The sequence below is a fragment of the Pteronotus mesoamericanus genome, unplaced genomic scaffold, assembly GCF_021234165.1.
Source record: "Pteronotus mesoamericanus isolate MK-2021 breed Mesoamerican mustached bat unplaced genomic scaffold, CSHL_Meso_final scaffold_54, whole genome shotgun sequence".
Taxonomy (NCBI): domain Eukaryota; kingdom Metazoa; phylum Chordata; class Mammalia; order Chiroptera; family Mormoopidae; genus Pteronotus; species Pteronotus mesoamericanus.
The window spans coordinates 64,055,814-64,067,900 of NW_026555321.1; the positions used below are offsets into that span (position 1 = coordinate 64,055,814).

At 32.9% G+C, this 12,087-nt stretch overlaps 1 protein-coding gene across 1 annotated transcript; it reads right to left on the reverse strand.

Annotated features, from left to right (window-relative positions):
• Positions 1 to 1,020: 1,020 nt before the first annotated feature.
• Positions 1,021 to 1,381, reverse strand: LOC129087868 (cytochrome c oxidase subunit 7A1, mitochondrial). The gene has a single exon (XM_054594907.1). The coding sequence runs from the start codon at positions 1,355 to 1,357 to the stop codon at positions 1,115 to 1,117; it is 243 nt and encodes an 80-aa protein (XP_054450882.1). The 5' UTR covers positions 1,358 to 1,381; the 3' UTR covers positions 1,021 to 1,114.
• Positions 1,382 to 12,087: the final 10,706 nt, after the last annotated feature.

The following is a 12,087-nucleotide window of genomic DNA, read 5'->3' on the forward strand; positions in this document are numbered from 1 at the left end:
CTTATTTTTGATAAGGTCGACCTTATTTTACAAATGAGTACCCTAAGATTTAAAGTAATTTTTCTAAGTATTCAAATGAAAAGTTAGGATTTTTAACTGATGGCTTAACCCTAAACAAGAGCCCTGTTTTCTCCCAGCAATATTATTCACACAAATTTTTCACAATTTATTTATTTAATGTTAATATTCTTGCTGACTTCATAAAATAATTCTCTTCTCTTTGGCAAGTTAAGGACCATATTTATATATTTGATAAGTAAAATATTAAGTGAAATACAGTTTACTACACCTGATATATGATGACATTAAAGAAAATGCTATTTCTTAAGTAAAATAAAATAAAAAAACTTAAAAGTTATTTTCATTTACTTTCAAACTATGAAATATATAACTTAAATTGTATCCTGAATCTTTGAAGCATTGTATTTCCACTTAAAGAGTTAATTTAAACATTTCTCTGCGAAAAAATTTGGAATATGTATATTTTTTCTATCTGAGAAATAAAAATTCTTGACAGCTGAAAGAAAAGAACATGATTTCTAGAACATGATGTCTAGATTTGTTCGATAGAGTCTGCTTATTTAAGGGGTCAATAATTTACATTAAAGGTGTTTTCAAAAGCCAATCATTATAGTTGTCTGTTTTGCCTTCATTTTCTTGCAACTCCAATAATTCAAAGTTCTTGAAAATAACTGACTTTTGAACTAATCTTTAATATATTGTCACTAACATATTAGATAATGTCATAATTGTTTTTGACTTTAAAACCAAATGCAGAACTCAACTGTCCAAAATTTGATCCTATATAAGTTCCCCTTTTTAGGTATAAAGGCAATGTTTCTTTCAAGTCAAATTTTCTAGATTAAACATACACAAAATAGAGATGTTATGTGGTAAATGATTTCTAGTGCACTGAAGTAACAGAAGCAAACTCTACAGAGAAGTGGGGAGAGAGAGAGAGAGAGAGAGAGACAGAAGGAGACAGAGAGAGAGAAAGAGAGATGGAGAAAGGGAGAGAGCTTCTTTTTTTTTTTTTTTTTTTTGGGTTCCCCAAGAAGCCAGCGCATTTATTGACGTCTGTTCAAGTCCTTCAGGTCCTGAAGGCTTCTTGGTCTCACTTCTTATGGGGGAAGGAAGCCCAGCCAAGACAATACAGACTGTAGACGGTGCCTCCAAAACACAGCGCCATGGTCAGTCGGTACAGAACATTGTCGGTTCCCCCGCCCTTCAAGTGCACCGGGAGGTCATTGTCCGCCTGGAAGAGTTTCTGTTTCTCACCCACTCGGTTCTCCAAACGGTTCCGGGCGGTTGAGCTGAAGGAACGAATCAATGCCTGGGAAACCTTCAAGGCCCTCATCCTGCATCCTCCTCCGGCCAGAGTCACTTTTTTTTCTTTTTTTAAAATTGAATTTTTAGGGTGACATTGGAAAAACTTATTTTTCTAATGTAAATAAATCCTCTCTGGGAAGAAGAGAAGGTGGTCTCCAAGTCATTTGTTCTCTGGAATTTAAATAAATGGCTCCAAGGACATGAACCTATAAATCTATCCCAAAATCTCCATTATTAAATTCCAAGGTTGTTGTCTTTTACTTATCCTTTAACCAGGTTGCCAGAACTATGCTTAGCAAGTTCTCTGACCACACACACAAAAAAATGAAACTATTCATGGAATATTTTCTCCTGAAGTTAATGTTGTACATTACATCTGATAATGTTTCAAGACTAATTCACAAAAACTATAAAGAAAAGTTATTATTTGTTAGGATTTAAAAGTCTTTGGATAAAATCCTCAGGTTCCCCATTGAGTTACGGTGGGTTATTTTTAACTTCATTTCTTAAGAGAAGAAATAATTTTTGTAAGCATGATTTTTAATATGTTAGTTGAAAGTTATTTGAAGAACATACTTATCAAGCATATTGATTTTAGGAAAAAAAAATTTCTACCTAAGAACCCGTTTTTATTTTAGAGATTTTCCAATTAAATATAATATTATTTCAATTTGAACTGTGCTATGAATGAGGTTGATCATTTTTATTTCATGCTTGCACTTCTCATGTCATCATAGCTCCTGGCAAATGGCAAATTATTCCATAAATATTTTTTTTTTATTTTTTACTTCTTCCTTTGTGTAGATAAATATGAATGTGTGTGTGTGTATGTATATAGTGCAATGCATGAAAGTTGAGTGTAAAATGGTATGTTTTGACAAAATTATGAAACCAAAACTTCAATTAAGATATAGAAAATTACCAGCAGCCAAAATACTTTGAATATAACTTTCCCATAAAATGTCTGACCTTTCCCTGCCACATAGGCAGTTACGATTCTGATTTCTATCAACATAAATCAGTGAAGTCTGTATCATACATTAATATAATTGTAATATGTATCTGAAGTATCTAACATTTTGCTCAAAATCTTGCATTTTATTCTGTTATGGTTGCATGCTTCAGTTTGTATCATTTTTATTGATAGGTAACAGTCCATTAAATGAAGGTGCCTCAATATGTCTTTTTATTTCTTATTGACGTACATTGAGACTACTTATATTTTGGCAAATGTGAGTAAAACGTTTTCATGTACAAGTAATTTTTGTACATTTATGTGTTAATTCATCTTAAGCAAATATCTGGGAATGGAATTTCTGGGTCATAAGGTAGGTAGATTTTTAACTTTAAAAGAAAATACCAAACTTTTTCAACATTTATAGCACCAATATATGAGTCTCAGGTGCTCCAATTTTTCATCAAATTTTGCTAATATCAGTCTTTTTAATTTTGCCATTCAGGTCTGTGTTAAGTGAAAATTTATAAGTTTTGTTTTTGTTTTTGTTTTATAGCTTTATTGAGATACAATTTACATACAATAAAATGTACACATATTTTCTCCTACACTTCCTTCTTGTAGACTTAAGGGTTTTATGTGCAACATTTATTTTTGTTTATATTTATTGTATTGACATTAGACATTCTCATGTCTTTGTGCTTATTTACCATTCTCATATTTCTTTGGAGGAAGTGTCATTTCTTTCTTTGTCAATTGCTAAGATATTTACCCTCCCTCCTGCCTAATTTACCCTCCTTTCAAGTTATAGAATTTCTGATGTAATTGGGTAGAAGTCCTCTGTCATATACATGTACTAGGAATATTTTTCTCTTACTTTGTGGCTTATCTTTTTATTTCATTAATGGTTCTTTAGATTCAGGTCTTTCTTTTTTAGAAAAGTTTGAAAGAGATATTTTTTCATTTTTTCTTTTATGGTCATTGTTTCATATATCATCTCAGAGAAATCTTTGCTAAACCCTAGCTGGTGAAGATATTTTCCTACATTTACATTAATATTATTTTTAAATTTAACTTTTAACTTTCAATCTATAATCCATTTCAAAATAACATCTGCATAGCTATGAGGAACAAGGTGCTCATTTTTTATAGGTTTTTCCAGTTGTTACAGTGCCATTTGTGTAATTTTTTTCCTATTGAATTTCTTTGATAACTGTCAGAAATCAACTTTGTCATTAATCTATCTCATACGCACACTCATATATACAAAACCCAGACCTGTATCGTGTATGTATATTGTGTGTATGTGTATATATGTGTATATATATACACACACACACACATATATATTTCAATTGAGTGTATATATATATATATATATATATATATATATATGTGTGTGTGTGTGTGTGTGTGTGTGTGTGTGTGTGTATGTGTGTGTTCATAATTTTTTTCTGGGATCTGCATTTCTTTCCACTGGTTTATATTAATCTTCAGCAAGACCTCATTTTTTTATTTCTGTAGCTTTATAGTAATTCTTGAAATTAGTTATCATGAGTGTGCCCTCCACATCTCATCTTATTTTTCAAAATAGTTTTGGCTTCTCTTTGAATTCACATATTCAACTTAGGATACATTTTTACCAATTTCTAAAAAAAATGGAAAAGATTTTTATTGCTATTTTATCTTGATGGTGAATCTGTATTTCAAATTTTGAAGAGGTTTCATCTTAAAAATATTGAGCCTTCCAAAGCAAACCATGTTATTTCTCTCTTTTATATTCATGTATTAATTCTAATTCTATTTTTTATTGATTCCTACAGATGTTCTGTATAACATTCATATTGACTGTATAATAAAGGTACACATTTGGTTCCAACTGTTATAAAACTGACTTGTTTTTCTTGGCACTGTCACTAGCAGGCCCTTCCACTGCAGTGCTCAGTTGAAGTGGGAACCATGCACATATTGGCCACTTTTCAATGGCAGGAAGCGTTTCATCTTACACCAGTAAGTACCGTTAGCTCTGCAATTGTTACCAGCTGTTCTTTATCGTATTGAAATTGCTTTTGTCTACTTCTGGTTAGCTGTGATGTCTCTCTTTTTCTTTTCTTTTGTAATAAATGAGTGTTTAATTTTCTCAAAAGAAAAATTCTGTATCTATTCACATGATGACATTTTTTTTAATGTGGCAAATAGTGGAAATTTCTCCTGAAACACTTTTTTGAGGTATGATTGACATGCAAAAGCTGAACATATTTAATGTGCACAGCTTGATTAGTTTGGGAATAAGTATGCACACATGAAACTATCACCACCATCAAGGCCATAAATATAACTGCCACCTCTTTTATTATATGTTCTTTCATGTGTGATAAGTACAGTTAATATAAGATCAACCCTCTTAGCAATTTCTTTTTTAAAGAGAGAGGGGAAAGAAGGGATAAAATGTGGGGGAGAAACATTGATGTGAGAGAGAAACATTGATTGGTTGTCTTCTGTGTGGGCCCATCTGGGACGAACCTTGTCACTCAGGCACATGCCCTGACTGGAATTGAACTGGTGACCTTTTGGTTCCTAGAAGGATGCCCAAACAACTTATCCACACTGATCAGGGTCCTCTTACAAATTTTAAGTATATAATATATTATTGCTAGCTATAGGAAATATGCAGTATAGGGGATCTCTTTAATTTGTCTTGCATAACTGAAACTTTGCACTCTTTGACTACTACCTCTTCACAACCCCCTATTCTTGTCCTAACAACCAGTATTTTAGTCTCTGCTTTTATGAGTATGACTATTTTAGATTCCACATATAAATGAGATTATACTGTGTTTATCTTTTTGTGTCTGATTTATTTCACTTAGCATGATATCCTTTACATCATCAGTGTTGTTGCAAATGGCAGGATTGTTAAAAAAAACTGAATAATAGTTCATTGTATTACAGTTTTATTCATGTGTTGATAGAATTTAGGTTGTTACTATATCTTAGCTATTGTAAATAATGCTGCCATGAGTGTACAGTCAGATATAGGAGTCAAATATTTCCTTGAGATCCATATTTCACTTTTGGATAAATACCCAGAAAAGAGATTGCTGGATCATGTAGTATTCCTTTATTTTTATCCTCATTAAAAGACGTTTTCATTTGTTTTTTGTTTTTTGTTTTTTTTGGGGGGGGTGGAAGGAGGGATAGAAAGGAGGGAATAGAGGAGAGAAGAGAGAGAAACATCGACTGGTTGCTTTTGTACACATCCAGACCAGGGTCCACATGAGGACCATGGATTGTACACATCCAGATTGGGAATCACACATGCCAGCACCCAGAAACTGAGGTACCTGTCATGACCAAGAATCCAACCTACATCCCTTTGGTTATGGGAGGACACTCCAAGCACTGAAACACATGCACCAGGGCAATTCAATCATATAATATTTCAACTTTTTACTTTTTTGAACAATGTCCGTATTGTTGAAATTTATATTTCCACTTACAGTGTACCAGGATTCACTTCATTTAACATAATTAGCAACTCTTGTTAGCTTTTTCTCTTTTTGTGTTTTAATAATAGCCATCCTAATGGGAGTGAGATGACATTTCATTGTGGTATTGATTTGGATTTCTCAGGTGATTAGTGACATTCAGGACTTTGCTAAACTACCTTTTGTGTTCCATTGTTTCTGGAGAGCTCAACAAGCATATGTTCACAATGTTTGCTTCCTCTCATGTTCCTGCGAATTGTCTGCTTTCCCTTTGAAATCCCAGACCCCGGCCTCCCTCTCCTTTGTCCAAAATGATATATAAGCTGCAACTGTCTAATGTGTCCTAGAATTTCACATTCATGTGTAACCCAAGTATGTACATATGTAATAAAGTTGGTAATTTTCTCCTGCTAGTCTGTCTCATGTTAATTCAATTATTAGTCCAGCCAGAACTTAGGGGGAAGTAAAATTACTTTTCTGACCCTAACGCATGTCAGATTTCTTGAGGAACTATACATTTGATAAAATATTCAAGCACATATATTCAACTTCCAAGCAATTTTTATGTAGTATTAGTCAAAATTTGAAGTAAATATACATTCTTATAATAATATAATATGCACTATTTTTTAAAATAACTGATTCACTTGTAAAATAAACAAGAATTTCTCAAAAATATATAGTATATCTGGTGGTAAACATTGTCATCAATATTCAATATTTGTAGGTAGATTCTAAAACCTTCTAAAATATGTGGGAGCTATACTCAAAAATATAAATATATCTAAAGAGAGATCACAATAAAGAAAGACCTACCTTCTGCCTTCATATGTTGTTAATTTAGGAGAACATTCAGTTATTCTTTTTTCTTGCCAAGACATTAGGAAAGACTTCATTAAATAGTGGATTTGAGCTCCAGGAGGTATCATCAGCTCAGCCGTGTTTTTGCTGAATCATCAAAACACAAAGCTAAAAGCATTAATTTCTTCTTAAGAGTATTCTTGAAAGCTGTGCCATTTCAGAAACAGAAGCAAAGTCAGCTGAAAAAGTACAGTCTAATTCACCTTTAACTGGAAATATATTAAAAAATCAATTTTGAGTCAAGTGTTGTTCTTTATTATAGGACAAAATTTAATACCAACTAGGTTTTTGTGAGGAAATTTAATATATTGCTTGATCCTAGATACTTTTTACATTGAAATGTTACTCCTATGTCTACCGTTTAAACTGCTGGACCTGATCCTTTGTCTCAGTGTGTTTAACTAATGGATTCCAAAGCCCTGACTTGCAAAATGTTGTAAGAAATAACTTTAAAAGGACAAGGCAACCGAACTTGAAAAGTTGTTCCTTGCTGCAGATTTGAAAGCTACCCTTGTCTGATCTACAAGATAATCAGAACATAATTTTTACTCTTAGGAATTAATCTTTTCTAATAGAGAAATTACAAGACAACCCTTCCCAATTACTGCAAATTCAAGTGAAATGAGATAAATATACTTATTAGCATTCTTGATTTTTATATTTTTGAATTTCAATGTCCTTAACAATCCAAACCTAATTAGTTTCACAGCCCTCCTCAAAACGGGCATATTAAATTGCATAATGACCATAAGAGGTCATTATGCACCATAAGTTTAAATAAGGATCTCAGCACCTAGAGGAAGTACAAAATTCTTTACATAGGCCTGTCACAACAATTAAAGTAATCAAGATCATTCCCTCAGGCTTTGATGCCTAATGTCTCTTTGGTATTAAAAGATGAGATGCTGATTTCTGAAAACTAAATATCAGACCTTTGCAGGGAGATGACAGGTAGAGTTTTCCAGACAAGACTTTGATCCGGAGGAGTCACATGTTGCTGGTGGATTGGGGCTTTTCATGGGATTCTAAGAAAAGCATTTTATAGATAAAAGCATTTCATAGGTCCAAGCATGGGAGATTGTGGTGTGACAAGAATTATTTGGGTTGAAATAGAAGGATGCCCCTGTGTTTCTTTTCTGTTCATCCTGCCATGGAAAAAGTCCAACCATGTCTTCAGCAAGTCCAAAACAAAGGTCAATGCCTAGAGATGCTGTGCCAAATTAAAGCTTAGTCTTTTGGATCCTGCAGGTGGCTGCTTTGTGGTCTCAGTCCACGACAAGGTAGTTTAGCACTGTTCCTGGCTGTGCTGCTGTACCCAGATTCCCTCCTAGAGCCTGTACTTTTACTCCCTGCAGCTGCTGGCTGTGTGACAGCTAGACCTACATGGCTACCTTGGAGAGAACCTGAAAAGAACATGGTGAGCATGGGCTCCCCAGCGAGAGAGAAAACTCTTCTTTGTTCCTTGGAATTATATTATTTCTGGCTTGGAAAGGACAGGGAGCTTTTCAAAATAATCAGTCAACTTCCCAAACTTTTGGGCCTCTGAATGATCTGCTCCTTAGCTAGTTGATTCTTTTCCCGTTAGACTGACAAGTGTCTAGAGTCAAGCACCTCACCCTCCATTATTTTCACTTCTATAGTGCATGTTTTTACTTCCCCCTGCTCCCCTCAACAATCTACTATGGGAGAGGGTAAGGGAGAGGTGTTAATCCTTGGCAGAGTGACTCAGTGTTCCCCTGGAGAGTATGAAGCTATAACTCCTTGGTGAAACAAACAAGCTTATACTCTACAGTTGATTATGCTCAAAAACATCTCATTCCTTTTGCTTTCTTTCTTTGTTGATAACTAGCTAACTATCTATGATAACAACATCAGACCTAGGAAAACCTATATATATACAAGCCCATAAAGTATTAGTATTTTTACTTAATCTTATTAGTCTCTGTGAGTTTTAACACAGATATGCAATACTTAATACCCAATGTGGTGTTTTGACTGATTTAAGTGAAAGGATGTGTGTATTCAATTCTGTAAAAAGTACGTAGTTTAGAAATTATTTCTGTGTGCCACTAAACTTCACCCCCTCCTTGTTTTTTCAAACAAAGCTAAATATCCAGGGATATTTTCCTTTTTGTTTAATAAAGTAAAATTTAGATTGCTGCTTATAATATGGAAGTATTTCTTGAAAGTTTTAATAACAAATGAAAGCAGTATAGACATTTTAGATAAGACAGCTACTTTACTTGGCTTTTGTTCAAACCCTGTAGTATTCGGCAAAATTCTACATTGTAAAAATTTGTATTCAAAATATGTAACATGTCCCATAAAAATGCATTATGCAAATAAGAAACATCACATTTGTAAGGCCCCTTACTTCATGATAGGGAAAGACATCAAAGAGAATCTACCATTTTTATTTCCAAAACAATAGAAAAGCTTAGTAATTTTGGGATATGAAGTTGCTTTACAATTTATTTCATACCTCTCTTTCTTGGTGAGTTATTAAATTATGTTTCATAATAGCTTGTTAATGTCTTATAAATAGTATCAGTGGGAAAAAAGAGTCTCATGATAAAAATATTTTAAATTTTATTTAACTTTATGTAAACTGGAAACTATCATTTGGTTAAGTGTTTGATAACATTCATTTAAATGTCAGAATTTCTTCATAATGAGTGATCAGTATTTTGGTCCTAATCAAAACATATTATTCTATTATTCTTGGCTGCCCCTTACTTGTGGATGTGGCTTTATCTATGTTAATATGTAATTACAATTGTGATTATATTAAATAATATGTATATTCTGTATATACTTTTTAACACATTTGTATAAACAAAAGTATTCTTATAATATTGCATTTGAATAAAAATATACCAAAATCTCTAATAAAGAAATCATTTATTTGACAAGTATCTGTGACACACATTCTATGTGCTCAGAGATGTACTTATCAGGGCAGATGTTTGCAGCATCAGAATGGGGCTTTTGGTCTTGGTTGTTCTTTTGTTGAGAAAGGTGATATGACCATGTTCCACTCCCATTCTCCACCTGCCAGTTTTACCCTCCTGTATTTTTCCTTTTGGGTTTATGAAGCCTAAGCTATATCATCTCTCTAGACACACCACATGTATATTCAGAGTTTGTCTTTATTTTGTTTATTACTTGTCTGCAATTATATACTTCCCAAGTTCCAATGGCTTCTGGAAAGAGTTGTGCAAGTTGAGATAACACAAAATTTTATTTAATATCCTTTAACAATTTATGAAAATATAAACTAAATTAGATCTTATCTTTGTCTTCACTAAACTATTTTCTAACTTTGCTTGAAATCTTTTATATTTCAAAATACATGACATATATAAATTGAGATTTATGGCCTATTTGTGTGCCATATTTTATCAAAACTAATAATCACTATATAACTGATAGGGGTGCCCAAACGTTTGGTGTCCCTGGGCTACACTGGAAGAATAAGGGTTTTCTTGGGCCATACATTAAATAGACAAACACTAACAAAGACTGATGAGCAAAAAAAAAGGTTTTAGGTAAATTTAGGATTTTGTGTTGGGCCACATTCATAACTATCCTGGGCTGCATGAGACCTGCTGGCTGTGGGTTGCTTACAGGACAAGTCGTCTTCAGGAAGAGGTAAGATTTGCCCTGAAGAATACACAAGATACAGTTACATTTCAAATTCTTATGTTTTCCTGTCATTGGATAATGACTTTTCTTATTATTTTATATATTTATCAGTGATTTTCTATTTTACCTTATTTCTGCCATTCTTTCTTTCATTGCTGTCCATATTTAAAGATATGTGTCCAATGAAGCAACATGTATTGAAAGGTTAGTGACCTTTTCTTAAAAAAAATGTATTTATTTATTTTTAGAGAAAGGAGAAGGGAGGAAGACAGAAAGGAAGGGAAACATCAATGCGTGGTTGCCTCTTGAGCGCCCCCTACTGGGGACCTAGCCCTCAACTCTGACTATGAATCAAACTGACAATCCTTTGGTTCACAAGCCAGCACTCAATCCACTGATCCACACCAACCAGGGCAATGTAGTGACATTTTGACGGACATAATATACAGTTCCAAAAAAAAAAAAAGGGAGAAATTAGTTAAGTAATGAAAATAGGCAGAAATTAGAAACAACTAGATATGTTTATTTTTCATAAAGTTATTGCACTGAAATTATAGTCCTCTTCTTTCATTCTTCTTTTATAAAATCCAGAGTATTCTTCCAAAGATATCCATAACACACATATACACAAGTTAGATCCAGTTGTACAATAAATGCTCAGTTGTCTCAAAAACATTTAAAAATATTATTTACCTTCAGAAACTACATTAAAATGTTTAATCACCAGTGAAGCATTGACTCAGACCATTCAGAACAGAGGCCAAGTGTAACACAGCTGGACTGGTTTAGATAATTCTGGTCATCTATGTAAGGTAACATTTACTTTATCTTTCTACATTAATGTAAAAATTCAAAAAATTCTGTCTTCTTTAAGTATTTTATTTCACTTCTTGTAATAATAAAATGAATAATATTTTTCTGTGACATATTTCTTAATTGTTAAGTGCCATTCTGTCTGGAAAACTGGTATGGGTCCAGGAATTTTCATGGTCAAATAAAACAGGGAAAGGCTAGGTGGGCTGAATGGAAATGCTAGAACAATCTGGTTTATAGGGAATGGGTGTTGATAGTAGGAGTTTGATCCATAATTCTATATTTCTATCTCTTTGCATTCCTGAATTAGAGAGACATTAAGGTCAAGAGGCTAGAGATAGTTAATTTGTAGGATTATAGAACTTCTATGATATTTTCTAAAGACAGAAACACATATATAGATATTATGCTTATGTGATTACAACATAAAATATATTACAATTAATAGTTGTGTTTTATCTTATTATTTAAATGGAACTGTTTTGTAAAAATTTCAACTATTGTATAGTCAAATCACATTTTTTGAGTCCCTTCTTTTATTTTTTCTGGGTATATACCAAAAATGAAATTGCTGGATAATATGGTAATTTCATGTTTAATTTTTTTGAAGAACTACCATACAGTTTTTCACAGTGATTATACCATTTTATATCCTCAACAACAGTACACAAGGGTTCCAATTCCTTCACAACACTTATTTTTATTTTATTTCTTATTATAGCCATCATAGTGGTTGTGAGGTGGTATCTCCTTGTGGTTTTGATTTGCATTTTCCTGATGATTAGTGATGGTGACCATCTTTTCATGTCTTAATTGGTCTTCTGTTTTTGTTTTTGAGAATGTCTCAAGTCCTTTGCCCATTTGTTTTGTTTTTGTTGTGTATATGTGTCTGTGTGTGTGTCTAGAGTCATGGGAGTTCTTTATATAGGGTTCAGCACAAATAACATCCCTTTTATTATAAAAAAATATTTGTTTTTATTCAATTAGAGTTGTCCC

Bases quoted from the DNA above. Each gene is read 5' to 3' on its own strand.
- LOC129087868 (XM_054594907.1), bottom strand. From the start codon at position 1,357: ATGAGGGCCTTGAAGGTTTCCCAGGCATTGATTCGTTCCTTCAGCTCA.